Genomic DNA, 27,726 nt, shown 5'->3' with positions numbered 1-27,726 from the left:
TTTGATGTACGCACCTGTCAACAAGTTTTGTAATCGAGCAACAAGCCCCGTCAATTTTAGCTTGATAATATAGTGCGTTTTACTTTCCATTGGCCGAATCTGTACTTTGTGGATATTTGCTGTTTTGATATATTAGAAATGAAATGCATAAAATGTATGAATACCATCATCCATCTAATTTCAAAAACTTAGAGATTTCAATGCACAAAACTTTGTAGACAAAATTCTGTGCTTGGAAGGGAGAATGGACACCAACAAAATATTCGCAATAAAAACGATGGAATGGGCAAAGAATTTGGCGGGAGCAAAGATCCAAACCAAATACTTGATTCTACCTTTGCTTTGCTCAGCACTTGTACTCAAGTTGCGTAAGGAGTGTTCATAGACATACGGCCATTTAATAGAAATGCAATGAACATAAAAGTAAGAGCCATGACATTACACTCAATTTCAAAACGTAAGAGATTTCAATGTACGCTACTTCATAGACGTGTTGAGGAAGTATATTTCTTAGATTCAACTAACATGAAATTTCGTTTGCAGAGAAATGGAGACCAAAAACAGTATTAGCAATAAAAGTCCATGGAATGGACAACAGCTTCTGACCTGAGCAATGAGGATTGTCAAAACCAACCCCAAATACCTGGCTCTACTCTTGCTTTGTTCAGCACTCGTCCTCTCATCTCCTTATTTTAGGTATTGATTAATCATGTATGCCAGGACAGTTCTATACTGTATCTGAAAACTTGAAAATAAGTGGGGAGCAATTATACCCTGACATCTTAAGAGTTCAGTCATTCCCTCCCAGTTTGGCCTGGCTACACAAGATAAGCTTTGTGAGGCGCTGCAGAATTACCAGGTTCCTTTAAGACCAGTTTCCCAGCAACTCGCACCAGCAGAGATTGCAAGAAACATTGCGCTCCATACTAGTGAGTATCATGAGAGAGCAGCTCTTAGTTCTTGGGTCAGATGTCTCAAGGCAGCGAGTCCCTCTTCTGGCAATGAAGCATCACCAAGAAGCTTCACCATAGCACTGCCCACTATGATACCATCTGCTCCCCATTTAGCAATCTGCAATTTTTAACAAGATACAATATTAGTCCAACAATTGCTAGCCAAATGTCTATATTGAAAAGAAGGGAGAAAGTAAGAGCCGGAAGACTATAATAATCACTGGAGAATTCCCTTAAAATTGGAGTATGACAACCTGAACTGCGTGTTCTGGCTTTGAGATCCCAAAACCCACAGCAACTGGTTTTTTGGTCACCTGTACAAAACATACAGCATATCGCACGTAACAAAGCACAAAGTATGATCAAAACCCAGGTGCCATTTGTGAATACAGCATATCGCACGTGAGAATCAAGTTGCTAAAGCCTGTTAATCAAAATTCCTTTCCAGATTTGAAGAGCATATGTACCCAGAAAACAATGTGATTGTCTTTGGGATGCTATACAAAAATAGGAGGCAGCACCTTTTTTAGCTCTTGTAAAAGGAATTCGACTCGTGTTTCAACTGATGACCGAGCTCCAGTCACACCTGTCAAACTGACCTGCCCAAGATGTTGTGCACCCAACTCATGAATACAATGGTTATTGAGAATCGTAAGCATATCAGCAAAGTTAAATGCAGTTGGCTTGTTTATGAAACAATAAGCCCATCAACTAACAATCCAAGAGGGTACAAGGGATACAACTAAAAGTTAGTGCTAAAGCATAGGCAGCCCAGAATCAGAGTACAGGAAATTAGTCAGACTTAAATATTTGTACTGCTCCGACAGCCTTTACGTCCTGCTAGACTAAATTGGAATCAGAATTCGAGTGCTCATAAAAGTCCCAGCATTTAACCATATGATTGTCTAAAAATTTATAAAAATATCTTGCTATTATACCTCAACCCTATTCTTGGAACCATTATAAGACGATCAACACGTGGCTCCATACAAACTTGCAAGTTGCTACAATGGATGCCTCCTGCTCAGTGCGACAGCCTCAGGAGTAGGTTGAAGCTATGGCTGGGCAGCAACCTGCGCTTTCTCAATCTCTTAGTGTCAAGATCCTATCATGAAGGGCGGGCTCAAGAAGGAATACTAGGGGCTGGGAAGACTTGGAAATATGCAAGGTTCATAAAGCATGACTAGAATGCCTTTATGGTGTATCATGATGGGATCAAGCTACAGTACCATTTCCAAATCTGTGAGACACAGTGGCACCTTCTTTTTAAATGTCTAGGGCCACTTAAACAAAATCCACATAAAGGTGACTCCAGCCGCACCTGCTCCTAAACTGCTCCGCCCCCGCCTCGTCTCCTCCTCCCGCCCTCTTCCTCCGCCTTCTGCCATCTCCTCCGCTCCCAGCCCCTTCTCCACCTCCTGCATCTCTGCCCCCCCACCACCTCTTCCTCCACCCCCCGCCGCCTCCTCTTCTGCCCCCCGCCTCCTTCCCTTCTCCGCCTCCCGCCCTCTCTGCTTCCCGCCTTCTCTCCCTCCACCTCCCACCATCTCCTCTCCCACCACCCCCCGCTTCTGCTCTTGCCCCTCCGCCTCATCCCGCCCTCCTCTCCTACGCCTCCACCCCGCCTCCGTTCCACCTCTGCCCCGCCTCTCTTCTGCCTCCTCCCACCGCCTTCCCACCTCTATCCCGCCTCCCTTACCTCCCATCCGCCCTTCTTCTGCCCCTTCTTTGCCTCTCCCCTTCTAGCCTTTCTCTTCCCCTCCCTTTCTTCTTCACCCATCCGCCCCCCCTCCCTTTGCTGGTGATGCTGTGCATAGGCCACGGGCTCCTCTAGCTTCGTGGGAAGCCTTTTAGTGCTGCCCATGGGGCCCGTGTACGGTGTAAACTTGCCTCTTCCAGGCGGTGTTTCTTGGGAAGCAGCCCGAGCTGCTCCTAGCCCGTAGAGGAGCTTCGTGCGAAGCCTTTTAGTGCTGCCCATGGGGCCCATGTACGGTGTAAACTTGCCTCTTCCAGGCAGTGTTTCTTGGGAAGCAGCCCGAGCTGCTCCTAGCCCGTCATTGGGCCGGTACCGGACCTCATGAGCGCTCGGAGCAGCTGCAATCCAGCCCCTTTCTTTTTCCTTTTCTGAGTTTTCGCCCTCCCTTTCTTGCAGCAGCAGACAGTTTTGTGCTTTGTCTCGGAAAAAGAAACCTTGGTGGTGACCCTTGGTCTGGTTAGAGCGGCTCTATGGCAGCACCCTCGAATCCCACAACCGTTAAGGTCATTCTTTCTCCAGCCAACAAGCAACAGGTGCAGCATGCAGTTCAGTCCCTCCAGAGCTTGGCACTAGAGGGCGACCACATTCAGGATGTCACCATCTACGGAAGAGGCATCTTCCTCATCCAGCTGAGCCCCCCCGCTATCGCCTTGCCACTTGTGGAGTAGAGCCCCATCCTCGGCCCTCATTTGGTGTACCTCTTCCCTTGGTACCACGGCTTTACAGAAAAGGACATGGACATGACACACCATGTTTCCCGTTTCCCGATTACGCTCCACTTCCCGAGGCTCCCAAAGGAATACAAAGCCATCTCCCCTTCATTGGTAGAGCGTTTGGCACAATGCTAGAGTCCCTGCCAGATTCTGCAACATCAGTGGTAGCAGACGACGGGGTCCCCAAGATCAAACTGGTGGTTGAGAGCCCAGAGTCCCTCCCAGAGTTGATCCTTCTCGAGACCCTTGAGGGGGGTACACTTCATCAACGAGTGAAGATTTCTGGGTTACCAAGCCAGTGTCTTCATTGAAGGCAAATGGGTCATTTAGCTAGAGACTGCCCTCACGGCCAAGGCCGACGGGCTCCTCCCCCCCCCACCCCCGTAGGGTAGGCAGAGTCAACAAGCCAGGGCCTAGCGCCCCCTTGGACAAGAGCAACAGGAGTCTCAGACCCTCTAGGTGACCTTTTCAAAGGGGGATTGGACCCAAGTGAAAAAGAAAAAGAAACCAAGCAAACTGGCTCGAAAGCGCTGAAGGAAACGGGCTAGACGCAGGGGGGGGGGGGGGGGAGAGAGAGAGAGAGAGAGAGAGAGAGAGAGAGAGAGAGAGAGGCACCCGCAAAGGAGTAGCTGCAGGAGCCCTTAGTTGGAGACCCCCCCCCAGCGGCATGGGCCACTATCCAGCCAGTCGATCCTCCCATGATGGAGGTCCAACATCCGCAATCACCCATCCATCCGTCAGCAGCGAGCCTCAAGAGTTCCTGACGTTGCGATGGCAGAAGTTGCGAAGGTTAGCCCGGCAACGGTTGAGGAGGAGGGGATCAAGAGCCTCAACAAGCCTAATCAACAAGGTGGGCCTACGGTCGCCCCTACTCCTCCCCTCCCCACTCCCCCCCGGATCCCTCTCCCTCTCCACTCCCTCCCCTTCTCCTCCCGAGCTCCCCCCACCTGCTATAGCCATCCTCACCATCCGCCCCCTCCCTCTGCCTCCACCCCCCCCTCCCCCTCCGTAGCAACTTCTTCAACCTCCCCTCCCTCCCACCCCCCCCCTTGGACCTGCCTCAACTTCCCTGCCATCAGGCAAGGGTAAGACAACGCCCCCGTCCATTTCCTCATCTCAGCATCATGTCCCCTCCCTCCATTCAGGGGGGGATCCAGAGTGAAGGGGCTAGTCCTCTCGATCAGTAGCTCCCAAAATCGAACCTAGGCGCCCTCTACCGCGAGACTTTTGAAGATCGGGACCCTAGAATTACCTAGAGATTCCAGACTCTTACCCTCTGTCCCTAGAGGTAACACTTATGATCTTGCAGCCACGAAAAGGGGATTCGATCAACGTAGTGGACTCCTAGACGCACTCAGTTTGGAGATTCCAATTCGCCTCCACAAGGTTGGAGAAGTGGTCCCCATTGGTATTTGATGCTATGTTGGGGCATTAGATTTCACAGATGATGGGCGAATGGGTGGGGCCACAAGGACATGACCTTTGGCACGCCCATGGTGCTGAAGTGAATTTTCAGTTGAGCTTCACACGAGAGAAGCCGATGTATGGTTTGGCAGTGGGGTTATCAGATTGCTGCCGGTGGCAAAGATTGATCAGACATAATACTGGACACTTCAAAAGTGTGCTCATTTGTTCGGGGTGGAAGTCTCCTTCATGATGAAGTGGGCACGGAACATTGGCATAGAGCTGGTGTCCACTCTAGTATGCCGACGTATGGACACAGACTACTCGCCCTCCAAACCCCCGGCAAAGTCACAAAAGGCAATTTTTTTGGAACAGGCACCCACTCACAAGAGAGCCTTGTTTTCTTCTCACTCGTCCTCATGAGCTGGACCATAGTGAGTTGGAACGTGCGCGGGCTCCACGATCGAGCTCGTAGTCAATTGCAATACCTGATCCTTCGGCAGGAGTTGCAGAGGGCAGTGGTTGGGCAGGCAATGGACTTCCTCTTGATACAGGAGCATATGTTCTTAGCATCAGACATCAAACGGCGACACCGCCTCCTTCCGGGGAGAGGCCCGAAGGTGTGGTCCCCTGCCGTAGGACGGAGCGAAGGGGTCTGCATCTCGGTCTCACAGGCGGTGGCCCCAGAGGTCTATGATCCGAGTGAGCTTATCCCGGGCAGTTTGGATGGCAGTCAAGATGGGAGAGTCCACTGTTGGGATCCTCAATGTGTATGCCCCAACATGCAAACAGCACCATCCGGCCTTTTGGAGGAGGCTGACAGAGTGTCTTCCAGATGTCGACTCCTAGATCGTTGGAGAAGATTTCAACAACTTGGAGTTTGGGAAGGACAAGCAAGGCGGTGCCTCATTCTCTGAGATGCTAGCAACAGAGCGGAGCACCTGAGAGCAGTTCATCTTCACGATCAGTGGGTGGCCAGAGCCAGAGTTCAACAGGATACCTGGCAGCCTCCCGGCCAGATGAGACATGATGGACTGCTTGAGAGGCCGGATCACTTCTACGTTGGGGACCGAGCACTCCATAGAGGCGGCTCTACCGGGATTCTAGCAGGCACCACGATGTCAAACCACTCTTCAGCAGTACTCTACCTAGAGCAACCCCACTGGGGTCTTCCCGAGATCTTCGACACAGGCCCCCTTCCTCAATCCCTGAGCAAGGGGTGGATTTGTTTGATCCCGAAAGGGGGAGATAGGTCAGACATTCAGCAGTGGAGACTGATCACCCTACTTGATACCGCATACAAGATACTCACCAAGGTCTTAAGTTTGCGGTTACGGCCTCATCTCACCGACATCATCCATGACACACAGACCGGCTTTGTTCAGGAGTGCAGCATCCTGGACAACATTTTCACGTTCTGGGAGGCAGTGGATTGGGCCAGGGAGAAGTCACAGCCTTTGGCCATCCTTCTCTTGGATATTGAGAAGGCTTACGACAGGGTGGAGTGGTCTTTCTCAGAGAGAGTATAGAGGAGTCTCTGCGCTTTATGCAGGGAGCTCTAGTCAGATGAGTCGGTGGACACACGGGCGAGGCCTTTCCTCTCTCGCTTGGCCTATCGGGGCTGTCCCCTAGCTCCCTTTCTTTTCCTATTTGTAGCAGAGGCATTGGTCTACTACTTGAGATCGTAGGTGGCAGGCCTCACAGGGTTGAGGCTCCCAATCAGACAGGAGAAGCTGCTAGACTCGGAGTTTGCAGATGACACAGCCTTGTACGTAGAGGCCACCACGATGAGCTTGGAGAGTCAGGGGAGCCCTGGCTATCTACTGCAAGGCCTCGGGTGCACAGATCAACTGGACAAAATCCATCGGTTTCTTGACAAGCTCTGAGGAAACACAGGAGATTCGAGAGTGGGGAAGTGACTTTGGCTTCCGCTGAATACCGCAGGGCCAGACAGCGAGATACCTCGAATGCCAGGTGGGTATTGATATTACAGCAAATTGTTTGTATAGTCCCCCCACCTGGCTGTTAGCCCCTATACCAGCGATTCCCTAGGCAATGAGCTAGATTTCTCTGGAACAGGCTGGTTTTCTTCTTTCAGCCTTTATTCGGTTTTTTACATACTAAGCACCTTCGGGGCTGCTGTTTTGTATGAAGTTTTCCAAGCATTAATAGAAGGTTCCTTTCTTTGCAAAAAATTAAAAAAAACTCGACATAAAGGAATAAAGATCCCCTGGCGTAGTACCTGGATTACCAAATGAGAGAGGAAACCTTATTCTTCATCAATTTGATGTATTTTCCCACTCGTTCTATTGACAAACTCGCTGAAGATTTTCCTTACCTCTAAATTGATCTAATGGACAAGAGCAGGCAGGAGTAATGCACCTTAGAAGCCTTAAACTATGATTGATAAGGTCATTGAGAGACCTTGTTATCAATCTTAAGAACTCACATTAATGTACTCAAAAATAAACTTAGAGCCGATCTTCACTTATATCCAAAATAAAGTAACTTGGGATGACAATCTGTTTGGGTTGTTCCCTATTGGGGTGTGATCCTGGTTAACTTGCTGGTTGAACTGGGTATGTAAGAACATGTTGCTTACTTTCTCCTTCATGCAAACAAGCTCGTGCATTTTCCATGCCTCCATCCCAGCTTAGAAGCTCAATTCGCCTGGCACTACCCCACAATAATGTTCACCATTCAAGTACCAAACAGCTCCATTCATATCTGCATGAAATTACCAGCCCTAAACTATTGTCACAGGCTCACACACGCGGAAACTCATTAACCATTCCAAGGATTGTTGTTTCTACATCTCCATGTTTCAGCCAATGACACTGCCACAAGAATATGTAATCTACTGTGTGGATGGTAGCCAATCATCTTGGGATTTCAAAAGCAACAACCAAGACCTTTTCGTATGTACGACCACCCACTCAGAACCATCACCCTCCTACTTCACACTCACAAGAGGTTAGGTTCAGAAAGCCTACACCTATGATTATGCTAGACTAAATGCAAAATGGAGCTGGGAATGAGTCTACTCTGCTTTTGATTCAAGAGAAACATGTTGCCTACACAAGTCATTTTTGTCTGCTCAAGCAACCATATTATTGGCTATGCCAGTCAATTACATAACCAAGTAGCTTTAAAAGCCACTCAAAAACATGTGATGAACGGCAGGCGCAATACACATGCAGCCATCTAAAGAGAATTATTATCAGTGAAAATACTTCCCTTGAAAAGCTAACTTCCTTGTCTAAAAGATAGCAGTTCATCTTTTCAAGTAAACTGAATTGTCTTTCTACATAAGGAGACATACATTCGAGTGTGAAAGAATATGTGCATGCATGCTTCAAACACTAAACCCATTCAAACAAATTGCACACCAACGATATCATCCGGACAACTCAAGCCAATCTTACAAATTCAGATTTTTGTTTTTCTAGAGTCCGAAATTATACAAAGAAAAACGAAAGAGAAGAAACATGAGGTAACAAAAGTTTTGAAAAAAAAAAGGTAGACATAGTTCGAAAGAAAAGCAATGCTTATGTCATCATCAGTGCCCAGGCATAAGCAACTATTCTGGGTTTTTGAAAACCCACGAAGTCTCTTGGGCAAACCTAGTGCTTACTAAATAGGGCCTCCCACTGAGAAAAAACCCCCTATTAATTAAATACTTGGTGTGGGGGGGTGGGGAAAGGGGGGAGTAATATACGATGGCAAAATATTTAAAATATTTAGGGATAAAGGGGAGATGCTTGAAGTAAATAAAGGGGGGAAGGGGCGGGGCAATAATTAGTCTCACACGGGAGGAGGAGGAGAGCTTGAATTATATAAAGGAAGGAGGGGAAGGGGCATTAAAGAGGGAAGGACATGTGAGATTGGAGAGGGGGGGGACCACTTATGAAGGGCATTAAAGAGGAAAAAGGGGAGGGTGATGAGGGAGGATTTATAATACTATTATAAGGAAAGGGGCATATAATATTCCTTTTTAGCTTAGTGGCAAGGCTCACGCGTGGGAGAAAGAAGGTTTTGGGTTCAATTCTTTTATTGAACGTTTGGGGAAGCCCCCTTGGACATAGTCTATGCACAAATAGGTTAATTTATGCATAAATAAATTAAGCCATAGAGAAACATGGGTTAATTAAAGCATAAATAAATTAAGCCATATATAAACATAGGTTAATTAAGCCTCCATGCACCAAAACTAATTAATTAATGGGCTGGAATAGGAAAGGTGAATAGGTTAATTAAACAAAAGAAAAAGATAACCAGAAATAAAAAAGAAAGGAAGAAGGTGACTAAGCAAAAATAAACAAACAAAATCGACCAACAAAATAAAGTCTCTCTCTCTCTCTCTCTCATGTATGAATGAAACAAAGAATTAACAGAATGAATGAATTATGTAAAACATTTTTTTAAAAAAATGAACCACTTACATTATGTACACAGTACCGCTTCCTAAGAAGATGCAAAATTACATTCCTAACTTACTCAAGTAAATTCTCTTTTGAAACTAAAAGAAAAACGGGCTGCTCAGCTCCCCGCTTTTTTTTTTCGGCTTATGTTCAATTATTATAAACATGCCTAAAGATACAACGTAGATAAAAGACTTCATATCTAAGATTGTGCATACTTTTTTCATTATTTTTATTGGATTATATACCACTTGTGTAATAGCAATGTGATCAAATTACTGCATTGAGCGATAAAAGACTCCTTAGTTGTACAAAGGCGGGAAAATCTATGGAATTGGAGAGAAAAGACTCCATATTTTGCCAAATCAGAAATGGTTGACTCAAAGTGAGGCATTTTTTTAACGCGTAAACCACTATACACGTCAGAACCAGTCAACTAACTGAAAATGTCCTCCAGCTGTGGCGGCCTGTCCAAAAGAGTAAAAATGCAGCACTCAACAGCCAAAAAAGTTTCCGAAATTGGTGGTCTAGTTACTAGTACTTCAGGAACCTCAGGAAGAGGCACAAATGCTAAAACTAAAGGTGGCCTGTTCTAAAACAGTGTTTTTCTTACAAAAGCTGCTAGAAATCTGAGTTGAAACCCCTCCAAAATGGGTCATCCAGTACAGCAGCAGCTCTAGGAGTGCTCCAAAACAGGCCACAAATTGAAGTTACAAAAATGAAGAGTGAAAGAGTACAAGGGTACAAAATCCTAGGGAACCCAAACTAGAGTTAGAGCCCACACACCCAAACTCAACCACTAACTGTGGTTCGTGGGAAAATTCTTCAATAACGAAAAAGTGCCCCTAACCCTTCTACCCAGTCATGACATAGGCCGCTGGCTTAAATACAACAATATTTCCAATATTATCTCTTTGTCAAATCTGCCTATAATGTCTTGATTATACTTTCAGGTCTAGTGCTCCTATTCCAGGTTTATAAAGTGCACGCTGTTGACTGAGACCATGACATACAGAGTAATAAATCATCTGCTTTTCAATCAAAAGTACACTTGATTACTCACAAGATAAACAAAGCCTTGTGATGCTTGGGAGATCTCCCCCATCCGCTCCCTCGGTGTAGTAGGAGTTGTCAGCAGCACCTTCGAGTAAAGACAGATTGAACTTGAATTATAAAAGCATTTAAAGCATCAAACTCAGCACTCTGTAGACCTGAACTCCAATTATGCATAGAAACCAATAAGCCACTCAGAGAATAAGAAGGGTGCCCCTACCAACTCAATACCACTAGCTGTTGTCAATCTTCGAAGCTTAGCAGTCTCTTCAAGAGGAAGATCAGGCACAACCAACCCTGTAAAGTAAACATGATCACGATCATGTCGCGAAACTCCAGACTGGTATGCATTGACAAAAGCATGTCTCGCACCTTAAAGCAGACTTAAATTAAATGCATAGCAGACTAGTGGAAATCGGCATTAAACTTATCAGCTTTTATGGATGCAGCAACACAAAAATCACCTGTAACACCAACAGCTTTGATTGCCTGTAAAAAATCCTCAATCCCTCGCTTTAAGATAGGGTTATAATATGTGAACAGGACAATAGGAGCTCCTACACGAGGTACCACCTATTTAAAATTGCCAAAGGTGACAAAACATGAACAAACAATACAACAATGCAAAAAAATCAAGCCATATGTTTCCCAACCGTGACTAAAATCAACTGATGAAAATATGAAATATAGAAGAGAATAGTTGATTGATATGCACGTTGTCTACTTCATGCAGATACAAGGGTCCAAAATATGATCATTACCTCACCCAACATTTTCAAAACAGCATCTAGATTGGTGCCATTTCGAAGAGCTCTTGTCGCAGCTGCCTGCCATTACACTCCCATCAAAGTCAAGTCCCATTGCACTGGTCTTAGAGATTTATACCTTGAGATAAGCAATAGAAACTAATGAGTAATTGAAGACCTGAATCACTGGACCATCTGCAAGCGGATCAGAATATGGAACTCCTAGCTCTATGATATCAGCTCCACAGCTGTCCAGCACCATAATTGCTTCAGCAGTTGTAGACAAGTTGGGATCTCCAGCAGTTATGTAGGGTATAAGCGCTACCTGCATTATGAAAAGTCATCTTTACATAGCCAAGGGTATCAATGCTTGACACAAGTCTCAAGACATAAATCCAATGAAGCAATCAAGTTCATTAGTGGGCCTACCAGAAAAAGAGGAAGGAAATGTCATATAGACCACTCCTGTCAGGCATGCAGCATAACCATACACGAAGACAAAGCAGACAAGTAAATCACAGTAATAATCGTTATACCTTACATGTGGAAACTCTATCTCATGTGAGACAACACTAAAAAACAAACCGTGTAACAATCAAAGCTGTCCCTAAGATGACCCAAAGAAACCCTTAAATTCCAGTATCATAAACTCACCAAGCAGATTAGCAAGAAAAATAGTGCAGAAGTCTGATTCAAAAACAAAGTGATACTTCAAAGATTACAATGCTGCTAGCCACACAGGACTTGCTGTACAAATATAGACAGATATGTATATCCACATCTAACCACTGGACGAAGCAGCACAGGCAGCCAATCGGGCGCACGTAATGGCTGCAGAGCTAGCAGTGCCCAATGTTCCTGTTTTAATCCTGCTCATTCCAGCCTCATCCTACACTACATAGCATCGCCATCTGCAAGAGGGCAGGGGGGCTTGCATACTAAAATTTATGATAAGATCTGATCAACTTTAAGACAGATGCGAAGTCTGAAACCTATGTTTTTTCCCATTTGTAGTGTCCAGAAGTTTGGAGACAACCATCTCCTATTTATCTTCAAGGAAAGATCTGATAGAGAATATGGTCCAGAGAGAAATTAGAACTATTGGGAAAATTTCTAGTTTGTCATTGAAAGCCCCACCTCCACTCATTTGTTCTTGTATTGATCTAACTCCTTAACCCTCATCTACTTCATCTCCTGCCTCCTCAACTAGAGGGTATGCATCATTATCGAGACTAGAGAGGCTGTTTTCAGGAACACTAGTAGCACTAGAAAGAGCTCAGAAGTAGCAGCAGCACCTAGTGCTCAGCACGCCAAGGAACAGGACTGTGCAGAGAGAGAAATCCAAGAGGAACATGACCGAGCATTGGTCCTGTCTAAGCAGCAAAGCCCACCCAACCAGTTCCAATCCCAACAAAGTCCTCATTCCAGAGAAGCTAAATTTCAACAAGTACGACCGGAAAACAAAACCATAAGTAATCTTGTCTTGGCTTAACCAGTTCTTCCTTGCTATTACTTGGTAACACAAGTGGCACACAGAGCATTACAACACAGAGCTGGACATAACCAACTATGATTGGAGGGATTTCATCAACATCATCCAAACCCGATTTTTGCCACCATAGTACATGGACTGTATTCCCACCCAGTTTTTTAGTTGACAAAGGCGCTACATAGTCGGTCCACCACTACACAAATTACTTCACGCAAGTGGCTATACAGTTATAGGTAGCAAACAGGAATAGGATTAGCAAGTTTCTGCGTGATATCTGTTCAGATATCCATCGGTATGTCGAAGCTTTAGGCTGAAGACGTATGACAACTTTTGAGTTTGCTCATAATTCTCAGCTCATGAGCAAAGGTTAGATTTTCGAAGGCCCTCTCAACAAGAAGTATCAAGACACCTCCGGCCAAGGGGATTCCCAGACCAGTAGCACTTCAGATAGCAAGCCAGCAACACATGGTAGTGGGGGCTTTCTCAATGCAAAGCAGAAGTAGAGGCACAACAAGGAGCATCACCACCTCCTACAGCACAAGATCGGTTTCAGAAGTCTCACAAGTGGCAGAAACTCAGGAAGGGAGACCCTCAAAGGGAACCGATCATAGAGGTTCTCGTGTGTTATGGACAGGTAGCATGACACAAGGTCACCGTTCTGGTGACAATGCAAAGGCACGACAAGGAGCAAAGCTATTATCACTATCATGAGCACAGACATGATAAGCAGCACATTCCTCATCTAATGCGGGCCATCAGAGCCTCCTTTCCATCACAAACTCCTACAGCACAAGATCGATTTCAGAAGTCTCACAAGTGGCAGAAACTCAGGTAGAAGGGAGACCCTCTAAGGGAACCAATCATAGAGGTTCTCATGTGTTATGGACAGGTAGCATGACACAAGGTCGCCGTTCTGGTGACAATGCAGAGGATTTGTTCGACTACGCAGTTGCCAAGCTTAATATCCCCACAAAGTAGTCAGCAAAGGTGCTTAAGCTTCATAATACACTTGGACATGCTCAGTAAACAGTTAGCACCAGAGCAATTGCACAGGATGCCAAGCTCCACATCAATGGGATTGCAAAGAAAAAGACCTTCATTGTCACCCAGTTAGGCCCAGCAAACATCATTTTAGGTGCACCATGGCTGGCAGCCAACCACAGAGCACTTGTCAGTTGGTGAGACCGCACCATCTAGTGCACAATATAAACAAAAGTCCCAGGTGCTTTAGATGGTGCCTAAATTGACCCACAAAAGTTAGTTGCCTAGATGGTGCCAAAATTGACCCACAAAAGTTAGTAGAAGCCAGCTCAAGTCGAGGCAAAAGATGATGGACGATTTGGTGGTATAAGTCGGACCCTAAGGAGACTTTATTGCATGTAGCAGCCTTCCAACCCACCATTGCACATATAAGAAAACAAATGAGACACCAACACGTACACAAGGAAGCAGTTATTATCATTATTTTTCATTCGCATTTATTTATTTTGTAATAATAATAAATAATAAATAAGCAGTTGGGACAAACTAAAACTAAACAAGTAGCTAAGGGCATACAACCTCTAAAAATAGAACAAACCTAAGAGCTAAAAAGAAAATGGGCTTTGAAGCTCCCCACTTTGAATTTGATTGTACATTCAAGGATCCTATAACATACATCAAAGACGAATTCAAAAGATGAGAATATATCTGATCTTACAACTTGAGAGCTTTTTTAAAAACAAAGATAAGAACAAGAGAATAATGAGAAAATAATGAGAGAGAGAGAGAGTATTAACATATAAGAAAGACCAAAGGGTCTATGAGACTGAAAAAAAAAACAGATAAATGAAAGCTAAGGTTGGGGCCACTAAACGAGCACCCATACCCAAGGCTGATGTCTGTGACGTGAAAAAGTAATACACCACGCTGTCGCTGGTGAGAGAAGCCCAAAAGGGGAAACACCAAGGAGGAATCCCCTAATTGATAAGCTGTCCATCTGGGTGGCTGGACCGTGAGAGAGACAGACCAACTAACTATGAGAGAGCATATCTGCTGCATGTTCCAACCAAGTTCTAATGCATAGTCAAATTCCAATCAACTTTTCGGATCACCTTGCTTAAACTTTAGTTTCTTGTGAAGTTACAGCCTGTTACAGATGTCTGTGTATAACAGATTTGACATAGTTGGCACCTACAACAGTTTGCCACACAATACAATTAAACATGTGCCTACATACCCAAGTTCGAAACAGATTGATGAGGTTTATAATTAGACTTGTGCGAATTTAGTAAGCCTTAAGCATGTCTTTACCAAAATCATCATATTGAGGAGGTGTTTGTAATGAAGGGGAAAATACTGCTCAAGGGACATTTAACTAGAGAGGGCAAAATAGGAGGATGTGGGTAGGAATATAAAAGCCTCACCACCCTTTCTATTGTACTCACGTTTTGATCTGACACATTATCCCCTAATCTACTTTGAGCCTCCACATTTCCTTCCTTCAGCCTCAACGTCCATCTCTCTCTCTCTCTCTCTCTCTCTCTCTCTCTCTCTCTCGCAGAATTGCTTCAGATGAGTCAACTTGGCTCCTTGGCATTGTTGCAAAAAAAAAAAAACCCTCTCTCATTGTGTATACACCATCCTTCCCCAGCAAATTTAGAAAAACCTGCATGGGCCTTCATGGTTAAAGCTCTGGTTCATGTGTTCGATTCCTAGGAATCACTTCGGATGAGTCAATTTGGCTCCTAGGAATCACTTCGGATGATTCAATTTGGCTCCTTGGCATTGTTGCTACGAAGTTAAAAACCTCTCTCTCTCTCTCTCTTTCTCTCTCAATATATCTTCTTCCTCTTCTCTCGTATGATTTGATGAATGTCCTGCTCAGTTAAATGCAAGAAAGGGGTGCCTAATAAATAGTGGTATTGTTGTAAATGATTAATACTATCTGAATACTCGTGCATACCAGCACTACTCATCTCCTGCAGCTGCAAGCTACAGAGTGTCGAGAGGACCCTCTATGGTAGTTCTGCTGACCTGCATTTGTCCAACCAACTGGCTGACTCGGTCCAAATAGGTAATGATCTGGAATGAGGCATATGTGTGGAGAGGTCTCACTGCAAACTCTATTAGGATAATGTCGTGTGGAGTGCATCTATTCCCTCAATCATGCATGAAAGCATCATGACCTCTGGCCTGTAGCCTCTCTAATCATGTCCACACATCCTCCTGGAGATCCACTACCCAAAAAGCACCTAAGAGGAGCAACTTCATGTTCGCCTGCTGCAAGTGTGCCTTGAAACAGTCTCTCTAGTCTTGATAAAGAAGCATGCCCTCCGGTCTGTCGTGCCCAAGTGCTGCTAGTTTCATGCTAACCTTGGGGCCTATGACAATGCACACACCAAGTATACGTAAGATCTGACTATCTCAACCAGCTCACCTGCAAATGTGAAGGCCTCACCCTGGATATCCCCCTTGAGCCACACAGGACCAAGATGGCCTTCTATAGAGAGCACTTCATTCAACTGATCAAGGATGGTTTCATCAGGGCACCAGGATACCTGCAGAACCACCTCTCATGTAGAATGCATCACTAAAGGGTAGCTAAGGACCTCATCACACCGATTCCAGATCCAAGATTGCAGCCAGATGACACGGTTGAGATCTGAAACCCTGCATTCTTTGTGGCACACACACGGTGGAGACAAAGGAGAATATTCTGATGAGATGCCTCAACTACTCTGAGATCCAACGACGGTATAATTGTCATTTCACCCATGACATGAACAGAGTCATCGACTACAAAACCAAAGGTCTGTCGCACTCTTCATACATGAAATCACCCAACTCAAGTCTAGACTCATGAGACCCGCTATGGGCCACGGCCGTAGATAGCAAGAGATTAGAAAGTTTTATTTATAGGAGAAGATGTGATCGAGAGACGTTGAAACTAAGACCCCAACTTTCCAGCATGCTAGGCCGACAAGGGACTAGACACAAATCTTGCAAGCACTCACCCCATCTCAATACCATCATTGCAGCATCTTGACACCCACCTGTCCAAGTACATCCTATGGAGAGGAGGCAAGGATGCTAGCAACAAATCTCAAACATGTTCAAGAGACAAGACGACCTCCGATGGGACCCTACTCGAGCCCACGTGAAGCTTAGGACTCATAACCAACACAAGATAAGATAGGAAACAACAAAGGCTTCTCCAAACACAGTGTGTTTCTTATAGAGACCACCAATTCTCTCCATGGGGAACTGTCATGTTGTGTAAGAAATCCTAGATTTACTATATTTAGAAATGTGCTAAGGAACAGAAAGGAGACTGAGATAGCAGAGAACAAGGAATAATTGTATTGCTTGAATATCTGTAGGGTGGATGTTGTGTCATCCATACAATTGGGCCTCTCTTATATAGAGAGTGAAGAGTCACACATGAAAAGGTGTGTACTCCAAAGAATATGTGCATGAAGAGGTGTGTACCCCTTGTGAAGGGTGTGACCCTTGATGAGAGGGTACATTACAATAGGAATGTCTCTTCATTAGAATGTCTCTTGTAAAGGGTTATGCCTCATTAGGAAGTGTCCCGTCGAAAGGGCAAGAGTTGTGCCTCTTAGGAAGTATCCCGTCGAAAGGGCATACCCTTCCACAAGTGTCCATTCATCAAACCATCCATAAGTCTAGAAATAGAGAAAGGAATACGTCACAGATCGTGACATCCCCTCCCACTCAAAAGAAGACCCTGGTGGAGATAATGAACTGATGTAGAAAATATCACGGTAAATTCTGAAAATACTGCTGTAAAATGTCAGGGTACTGCTGTAAGTCTTCATCAGATTGCCAAGTAGCGTCGGAGTCGTCCAGATCTCGCCAAAGAACAAGGAATTCCGTGATAAGTCGATGTCGAGTCTCTCGCTGTCGATGGTCCAGAATACGCTCAGGAATAAGGAGAACATAATCGTCTTCGATTTCTAGGACATAATCACCTGCAGGAGGAACTGCTTCATCGCCTGGAATGTACGTCTTTAGCCAAGAAATATGAAATGTTGGATGGATTTTATCCCATGATGGTGGTAATTCCAATATCCGGAAAGGTCCATAGTATCTTGGTCGTAACTTAGGAAACACAGACTTAACCGTCTTATAGCGATGTGGGGCTACAAATAATAGCACCATGTCACCAGTGTTAAATTCCAGGTGACGTCTATGTTTGTTGGCAGACCGTTGATACCGCTCTTGCGCTTTTCGCATATGATCCCTGACTTGCAGTAAAATGTCTTGCATTTCTTGAACCAGTTGATCAGCTAGGGCCACTCGATGTTGAAGTACAAAATTTGTTGGTACAAGCGGAGTGTGTCCATAAGCTGCTTGGAATGGAGTCATGCTGATGGCACTATGGAAAGAGTTATTATAAGCAAACTCGAGTAGTAGATACTCTTCCCAGGCTGCAAGGCGTGACTGAACATAATGTCGAAGCATTTCTTCCAGAACTTGGTTGACTCTTTCACTCTGGCCATCTGATTCTCGGTGGTAAGCTGAACTGAACAGTAGAGTTGTACCCAAAGATTCGAACAGTGAAAGCCAAAAGTGACTGGTAAACTTAGGATCTCTGTCGGATATGATATTCTTGGGTAATCCATGGTGTCGGAAGATGTGTTGTATGAAGAGTTTGGCTATGTCCGGAGCCTGTGCACTGCTTTTGCAAGCAACAAAATGTGCCATTTTGGACAAGCGATCAACAATTACCATAATCTGAGTGTTACCTCTGGAGGATCGTGGTAGTGTTGTAATGAAATCCATGGAAATACTTTCCCACCTTTCAGTTGGAACTGGAAGAGGCTGAAGAAGTCCTGTTGGAAGTCATCGACTTGCTTTCATTTGTTGACATGATAAGCAAGATGTAACCATTTTGATGACATCGCTTTTCATCTGAGGCCAGTAGTATGTTGCACTGAGTAACCGGTAAGTCTTATTGATGCCTGGATGGGCAGCATAAGGAACTACATGATGCTCTTTTAACAAAAGACGTCGAACATCCTTGTCATGTGGTACACAGACGCAATCTTGATAATACAAAAGGTCGTCCGTATAAGAATAGGATGAGAAAATCTTCTGTTCGGAAGTCGAAAGTTGATCTTTTGAAAGAACCTGTACTGCTGTGCCGAAGTCTTTATCATTGAAATACTTTCCTTTGAATGAATTCGGAACATCCACAGATAATGTAGAGATTACCATGGCTGATGCGAGAGGTAACCTGCTGAGAGCATCTGCAACTACATTGCGTAGTCCTGGAATGTACTCAATGGTCATGTGAAAGTTGGCCAGAAACTCAACCCAACGTGCTTGTCGAGCGTTCATGACTGGCTGAGTAAAGATATACTTTAAAGAGTGATGGTCTATTTTGACCACAGAGTCGGCACCCATGAGATAATGTTTCCAAGAGCGATAAGCATGTACAACAGCAAGAAACTCCTTATCATAGACCGGATATCGGGTTTGGATATCAGAATGTTTATGGCTGTCAAAAGCAATAACTCTGCCTTCTTGCAGCAAGACTGCTCCAGTAGCGATGTCGGAAGCGTCGGTCATGACCTCAAATGGAAGGTTTGGGCCAGCAATAGCCATAACTGGTGTGGTAGTGAGTGCTTGCTTGAGTTGTTGGAAACTATACTCTGTTTCGGGAAGCCACTGAAAAATTGCTGTGCTTTTCAATAATTCGGACATAGGAGCTGCGATTTCGGAAAACTGATAGACCTTTGTATGGTAGAAGTTTGCCAATCCGAGAAAAGAGCGGACATCATGAACATTTTTAGGAGTAGGCCAGTTTCGGATTACCTCGACCTTCTTGGGATCCACAGAGATACCTTGAGCGGAAATAACATGTCCCAAATATTCAAGTTGGGTCTTGAAGAACTCACTCTTCTCAATGTTGATGTAGAGAGAATTTGCGCGGAGAACTTCAAAAACTTGGTGAAGATGTTGTTTGTGCTCATGTAGGGATCTGCTGAAAACGAGGATGTCATCGAGGTAAACGATGACGAACTTATCGAGGAAAGGCCTAAAGATGTCGTTCATTAATGTCATGAATGTGGCCGGGGCATTGTTTAACCCAAAAGGCATGACCAAACATTCATAGTGTCCATACTTTGTTCGAAAAGCTGTCTTGTACTCGTCGCCTTCTCGTATGCGTATTTGATGATAACCTGAACGAAGATCAATCTTGGAGAATTGTGTTGCATGTAGAAGTTGATCGAAGAGGCCATCAATGCGAGGCAATGGATACTTGTTTTTTATAGTGAGCTTGTTGAGGGCTCGGTAGTCGATGCAGAGGCGCATTGACTTGTTCTTTTTTTCCACAAGTAGTACAGGAGATCCGAAAGGGCTCCGACTGGGCCGAATGTGACCTTTGTCGAGTAGTTCGGTGACCTGTCTTTGGATTTCTTCATTTTGAGTGTAAGAAACCCGATAAGGAGGTTTCGACGGTGGATTACTGCCTGGAATAAGTTCGATTGGGTGATCCACTGGTCGTCGAGGTGATAACTGCTTTGGCAATTCCTGTGGAAAAATATCCAGGTAAGGCTGGAAAAAAGGTTGGTTGAGGTACTCAAGAGGATCCTTTGTTGGTGTCTCCTCTACTGCCGTAACCAACAGAGGTGAAGTCTTTGCTTGGCGTTTACGAACCCACTTCTTTACTTGTAGGGCAGAGGCAACTGGGGTTGAAGGAGAATCCCTAGAACCAGTTAGCTCAATAAGTTTTCCCTGGTGGACAAACTGGATAGTATGGCTGCGAAAACTGATTGATGGATCATAGTCGTAGAGCCACTGTTGTCCGAGTATGACATCGTACCGAGAAAGAGGCATAATGTCGAAGTTCAACTTGTCCGTATAATGTTGGATGCGAAAAGACAAGTTTTTGATCCTGGTGTTGCACAAGAAAGTTGTTACATTTGCGAGTTCAATCTGATAGTCCATGAGACTAGGACTGGTGGTCAACCGAAGTTTATCGACCACAGAACTGGCTAGGAAATTATGAGAACAGCCACTGTCGATGAGGATGGTGACCGTTGTTCCACGAATCGATCCTTAAACACAAAGTACTTGAGTGGCCAGGGAAGGTTCGGGGTTGCTGGCAAGGCTCAGGTGGATGGTATTCGCCATTCGAACAGCTTTGCCTTTCTTGTCTTGTGCTGAGGTAGCATCTTCTTTTTGGAAAGTGCTAGGTTCCATATTGGAATTTTGCTTTGGTCGCTTGGGACAATCGAACCATCTATGGTCGCCTGTACAGATGGTATAAAGTCCTTTTGAGCTGGAGTTGTTCTTCTTGTCAGTGGCCGCACCTTTATGTTGGGGATGTCGGTAATGACTTTGTGAAGAAGAAGAAACACGATCCTTGGGGGAGTGCTTCTCTTGGAATCCAGCAAATGATTTCTGAGGCTTCTGGAGATCTTGATACTGTCGCTGACATGGATTACCGAAGTTTTTTCAAAACCTGGTGTTATCTTGAGGGCGAGCACCTTTGGCCATAGGAGAGTTCTGTGTGCGATTAGCACTCTGCTTCCCTGTGTTTAGGAAATCTGTAATGCGCTCTGCATAAGCAATAGCGCCATCTGTAGTGGTGATGTTTGCTTTAAGAACATCAATGCGTAACGAGGGATTTAGGCCTGAGATGAAAGCATGAAGGCGATCATCCTCAGTTAAACCATCAATCTCCAGCACCAATGTGGTGAACTGAGAGATGTAGGAAGACAGGGAACACGTTTGCTCCAACTGTCGGAGTTTTGAACGTGCTTGGAAGTCCGCATTGGCAGGTACAAACTGCTTACGGAGCACGTGTTCAAAACGTTCCCATGTTAACACACTTTTTCCGTCCTTTAAGCGTCTTTGCCACCATAGAAATGCTGTATCCTTCAGGAGGGAGGCTGCCAAGGCGATCTTTTTGCCTTTCGTGAGGTCAACAGCGTCAAAATACATGCGCATTTTAGCGAGCCATTGGTCAACTGTTCGGCGATTGCTTTGACCAGTGTAGGCTTCCGGAAGTTTGACGTCAAGTCTTTTAGTTTTGAAAGCTTGAAGTAATCGGTAGAGGGCACGTAGTTCAGTGTTTTCTACCTCTGGTGGGAAAGAGTCCGCATAGTCGTCTGGTTGCGTCACGTCATCCTCTGTATGTGCGGGACTTCGAGAATCTTGAAGTTGTTGAACTTTCTGAACCAAGTCGGAGATGCTGTCTTGAAGCTGAGATATTTGAAGTTGCAATAGTGATTCGCCTTGTACGTTGACTTCAGGGGTCTTTTTGGGACTTGATTCTTTAATCTCTGGAGAGGCTTCACGCGAGCGGTGCGACATGTCGGAGATCCCTGTGAGAAAAGCGCGAACTTGCGCTCTAGTTTGTACCATTCCTGGAAGAGGATTCGGGCTGCTCCCTGAGGTTGCTCATGTTGGAGGGGGCAGGCGAGGCAGGATGGAACCACCCGTGGAAATCTGGTAAGGGAGGTCCTGTCTGAGGTAACACTGGAGATGTCGAAAGTGGTGTTACTGCTCGTGAGAGGACAGGGGTAGGTAGCAGAGTCCACGGATCTGAAAAGGGATAAGGAGCTGCTGTCGGAAGTGGAGGATATCCAAGAGAGGGAGTGCCTTCAGAGTGTAAATACTGACTTGGAGAAGGTACAACCTGTAGAGGAGGATATCTGGGAGCTGAAGGAGGTGGAGAGTACCTTGGAGATGCCAAAGGTGAAGGGTAAAATTCTCTCCAAAAATGAACAGCAAACTCCTGAGGAATATCATGTTCTGGATATCTTCGTGTCTCGTGGAACACAACCTGTACTGTGCTGAGGAAATAATGTAACTGAGGTGCCTCACGCAGAAGGTAGAGGATGTGGTCCAAGTCACTCGGAGGGCACGTGACACAGAAGACTCAAGATGCGAAGGCTCCAAAATGGGCTGGCTGTGCAATTTGAACACGATATTGTGTGGTAGCTGATGCCTGAAGTGTCCTTGAAAGGCCGGGTGAATTACCAGGGGTTTCCGTGCTTTAATGTGGATTCTTTCATTTGCTGTAATTTGTTAAAGAGAATCCTTAAAAAGCAGATTGGAAAGACTCCACCTGGCAATACTTTAATCTGCCAAGTTATTGCGTAGAAGAAGGCTGCAAATCGTTGTCCGGAGGTCCATGTTGCAGTGTTTTGCGAGGAGAGAACGAGGCTTGTCTGGTCCGGGCTGTCAACAGGCTGTCTTCATCGCGCGAGGAGCTGCAACTGGTGCTGATTTGGCAGGAAAAGATGGCGAAACAAGGGGAGGGCTGCAGGCTGTCAGGAAATGGCAGGTAACCAGGGCTGCAAATAGCGAGGGGGCTGTCAGCAAAATAGCGATGCAGGGCTGGCAGCGAAAATGGCGAGGCAAGGGCTGGCAGCAAACAGGGCTGGCAGCGTGAATGGCGAGGCAGGGGCTGGCAGCGAGCAGGGCTGTAGCATGATCGCGCATGCAGGGCTGGCACCGAGCAGGGAATACGGCTGGCTGTACGGCTGGCTGCGCAGGGATGTACGGAATGGCTGCGCAGGGCTGTACGGCTGGCTGCGTAGGCTGTCTCGAGATCCGTACGGTGCAATAAAGAGGTTTGCCTCTTTTCGTTGGGGGCTGCCCAATGGGTTAGTTGCCCAAAAATTAATTTGGGGGTTTAGTTAACCCTAGGGTAGCTAGGGTAAACCTAGGGGTAGGGGATGGGTTTAATTTTTTTCCCTTTTTTACCCCTCTAGGTACCCTTTTGTAGGTACTTGGGGCCTAGGAGGTGTGCCTATTCGAAGGGGTGTGACCCTTGGAATAGGTGCACCTGTTCATGAGGGATATGTCCCTATTGTTAAAAGGGGTGTGACCCTGCATGAATAGGTATGTCCTTTTGCCCACGATGGGGTATGTCCCATGAGTGAGGAGTCGAGACTCGTCACTAGAAGGTGTGTCCCATGGTGGAAAAGGTGCGTCCCTTGGTTTTGGGACAGCCCAAGCACCTGAAAGGACACGATTTTGGTCGTGTCCATTCACATCAACTTGTGATGTGAGGGAGATGGAGAGGCCAGGATGACTTTAGGCCGGGTAGGCGTTTAAAAATTTTACGCTCATCCTCTCCATCTCTTCCATGCACAATGTGCACGGATGTCCTTCTAGCGGCAAAAAATGTATCAGATCAGCGCTAGAAGGTGGGGGGCATTTCCTACAGGCAGGAGCGAATTTTGCTCTGATACCACTGTAAGAAATCCTAGATTTACTATATTTAGAAATGTGCTAAGGAACAGAAAGGAGACTGAGATAGCAGAGAACAAGGAATAATTGTATTGCTTGAATATCTGTAGGGTGGATGTTGTGTCATCCATACAATTGGGCCTCTCTTATATAGAGAGTGAAGAGTCACACATGAAAAGGTGTGTACTCCAAAGGGTATGTGCATGAAGAGGTGTGTACCCCTTGTGAAGGGTGTGACCCTTGATGAGAGGGTACATTACAATAGGAATGTCTCTTCATTAGAATGTCTCTTGTGAAGGGTTATGCCTCATTAGGAAGTGTCCCGTCGAAAGGGCAAGAGTTGTGCCTCTTAGGAAGTGTCCCGTCGAAAGGGCATACCCTTCCACAAGTGTCCATTCATCAAACCATCCATAAGTCCCCCCCTCTCTCTCTCATCTCTATGAGCTGCCATGGGCACTCCTTCACACTCTGAGATTCAGAGACGTATAGCTACTCTTTTTTAGTGTACTTTGTCTCATAGGCCCATGAGGCCTTCTGAAGATATTAATAAATATACCTAGATGAATACAGGAACATTCCCAAACTCATCCTCTAAAAACACAACATAGTGCATTTTCAATCTCACGATAGTCACTCATAAGATTGAAAACCATAAACTCCATCATGCATAGTAGGGACTAGCTACTATGACATCCCCACTGACGTCATCAGCGCCCAACAGTGGGTGTAGACCATAGTATAAAAATGTGTAGACCATAGTATAAAAATGTGCTCTCACACATACAAATCCACACACCCACACATACTTGAGCATCCATTTATACAAAGTCTTTGTACTGAGTTTCTGTCGGCACCCCAGAGGTGAAGGGAAAACTCAGCCATGACAAAGGCTAGCACTAAAGGAGAAGGCTAATCAAAAAGTAGTCCAAATCTCTTCATTCAAGCTACAACTGCTTGTTTTAAACGATTTCATTTTAGTCTCCTAAACGAGCATCTACATCTATCTGATAGGGCAATGCACCATTTAAGATAGAAAGAATTATCGCAATACCAGCAGGCCGCAACTTGGACGAAAACTTCACAAGGTGAAATTTGCATGTCCGCTAATACGACAAAAGCATATACCTAGATGAATCCAGGAACATTCCCAAACTCATCCTCTAAAAACACAACTTAGTGCAGTTTCAATATCACCATAGTCACTCATAAGATTGAAAACCATAAACTCCATCATGCATAGCAGGGACTAGCTACTATGACATCCCCACTGACATCATCAACGCCCAACAGTGGGTGTAGACCATAGTATAGAAATATGCTCTCACACATACAAATCCACACACCCACACATACTTGAGCATCCATTATACAAAGTCTTCGTACTGGTAATGTCACATCAATAAAGAGGGTATGTGCTGATTGTGAGCTCACTAGAGCACACCCTTCTTTTAATACTCGACTTCGCTATGCAAGCACCAAGTGCATTTAGATAGCAAATATTATACTTGATTCCCAATATGATATGCATCTATTGTTTCTTGTGCACCTTGATTACACTTGTGAGACACCCATGCTTGTTAGTTGGAGACTCGTCTTGCAAGTAGCTGGCCACACATTGGCACAGTACCATAGTACCGAAACATGCACCACAACTTGATCAGCCCTTGCCAAATCGTGATGTACACATAGAAGATGCTCCACATAAGCAAGCGCTTGCCACACTAGTGGCATGGGAATGCCTTGCTGTTCTATGTCCCCCACGTTAGCACAAGCACAAGCCCAATTTTGAAGGCACTAAGATGGGACAACAGCTTGTCCAACACAGTAGCCAGCAAGTGCAATTGGTACATGAGTAGATAGGGGGTAGATCTCGTAGTAGATTGGTCAAAAGGTGAACCAAGTTCTGGCCAATGCTTTTCAACAACATGTGTCGCAACATGAGCATCTGCCACGAAGACACTTTGTGGCACAAAAAGTGCATCATGGATCTGCGAGTGATATCCCAGAAGCCTTGCAATTTTTCAGTCCTCAACGGCTTGTCAAGTGGAGTCGTCTGTACCTCTATGGGGATCAATTTGGAATTGATGATACATTCCCTATACTAATCAATTGCATTGCAAATGCGAGGCAGCCATACAGCTTTCATGCCTATTTAGATTGAGACACCCATTCTATTTCGAAATGGCTAACAGCTTTCCTCAAGTATGCCCATGAGCGCTATTGAACTATTTACCTCGCTAGTCACAGTTCCTAGTAAGCATAGTTACCAGGGAACGGCAACATCCAATGCCCAAATGGGAACGTTTCGGAATGGACCCATCATATCAAGATCATGCTAGACATTAGTTGCAGAATGGCTTGTTGTTTTGGGACAGAACTGTTTGAACCAGACTCACAATATAGGATGGTCGTGTTGAGAAGATACATTTTTCTCCTATGATAAAACATTCAAGCATCACGAAGACCTACGAAAGGACAAAGCAAAGTTTCAATTGGGAGGGTCTTTTGAGAAATGTACTAAAGTATGTCAAAGAATGCTTGCCATGCCAACAAAACAAGGTGGACAACAAGCTACCTGCTGGCTTGTTGCAGCTACTTCCCATTCCCGAAGACAAGTGGACACATTTTGCCATGGAATTTATTGTTGGACTGCCTTCAACAGATTGGCAGTGGGACGACATTTATGTGGTGGTCAACAACTTCCTACACAAGCCCACTTTGTCCCCGCCAAGACAGAGTACTCTACATCTCAGGTTGCCTGACAAATCATTGATCATGTGTTTAAGCACCATGGGGTCCTTAGGAGGTCGTAGTGACAGAGACGGAATTTATGGGTATTTTTGGCAGAAATGATTTTCACAGCAATGGGCACGATATTCACTCCTGTTACAACATCCCATTCTGAGATTGATGGCTAGTCTAAGAGGGCGAACAAACGGGTGAGGAGTCTCTGCCATGGCACTCAAGGGTCTTGGGATAAATGGCTTGGGCTTGCTGAATCGTGTCACAATAGCACCCAGCATTTATCAATTGGGATAAGCCCGTTTGAGGCAATGTATGGATGCCTACACGATCTAGAAAGGAGGAATACTATTTTGCAATTTGGCCAAAAAGAACGTCCACGATGCTCAGGCAAGGCAGAAGAAGTACGCCAATGAACGTAGAAGGTATTCCGAGTTTAACGAAGGGAATTCGTTCACTTACAACTCCACAAAGATAGAGATACCATTTTAAAGGGCAACACGAGCACCAAGCTGGTCCACAAGTATTGTGGCCCCCATAGGCTATAGGATTCTTCACAGCAAATGGGCTGGGCTTTACACACAAGCCTTGCCCAATCGGAGCGGTGAGTATGTTATTTAGGATCCCAATCTTCCACCGAACATGCCTATCGAGTTCCATACAAAGATGAATCCTGGGCGATAACCGAATGAAAAATTTTGACGGCTACTTTTTCCAGTACTGCGACTGCGCCATGGATATATCCTTGGAATGACACTTTTTAAACAAGCTTTCAAGAACTCCAGACTCGCAACTTGTAGAGGATGCAAAATGCCGTTGGAGGCTCCACGATCCTCAACTTCCTTGGGTCCAATTTGGCTTTCAAGGAACGTGACAATGTGACCAAATCGAGTATCGATACAAGTGCAACGTTGAAGAAAGAAAACGTAATCGAAAAGCACCTTGCCATGATCCTTAAGGTTGGAAAAAGTCTGAGCGATGCTCTTGGATGCAACGGGAGGAGCGATGGCGGCCATAAAGAGGGGACGACGACTGGGTTTGCAAGGAAGCGAGGAAGGGGAGTGGAGGGGAAGAATGCGATTGGAGCCAAGGTTGAGGGAGAGCTTCTGAGAGGGCAGCGACGAGGTGAAGAGAGCTTCCATAGCTTGCTTAGCTCGCCTTAAACCACTGCGCACTTGTGTATTTATTTGTGTGAGAGAGAGTAAGTGAGAGAGAAATTCCTCTTCAAA

At 45.3% G+C, this 27,726-nt stretch overlaps 1 protein-coding gene across 1 annotated transcript; it reads right to left on the bottom strand.

Annotated features, from left to right (window-relative positions):
• Positions 1–493: 493 nt before the first annotated feature.
• On the bottom strand, positions 494–27,726 carry LOC147890059 (tryptophan synthase alpha chain-like). Its single transcript, XM_087390394.1, has 9 exons — positions 27,439–27,726; positions 11,225–11,371; positions 11,062–11,127; positions 10,765–10,873; positions 10,521–10,597; positions 10,311–10,388; positions 1,475–1,552; positions 1,208–1,267; positions 494–1,071 (listed from the first exon to the last, which is right to left on the bottom strand). The coding sequence occupies exons 1-9, from the start codon at positions 27,637–27,639 to the stop codon at positions 937–939; spliced, it is 951 nt and encodes a 316-aa protein (XP_087246520.1). The 5' UTR covers positions 27,640–27,726; the 3' UTR covers positions 494–936.

The sequence above is a fragment of the Dipteris shenzhenensis genome, chromosome 19 (assembly GCF_047967505.1).
Source record: "Dipteris shenzhenensis isolate YYH24624 ecotype China chromosome 19, Dip_SZ_1.0, whole genome shotgun sequence".
In the NCBI taxonomy this organism is placed as follows: Eukaryota; Viridiplantae; Streptophyta; class Polypodiopsida; order Gleicheniales; family Dipteridaceae; genus Dipteris; species Dipteris shenzhenensis.
The sequence above is the reverse complement of the archived record's forward strand: the minus strand, read 5'-3'. Positions and strand labels throughout refer to the sequence as shown.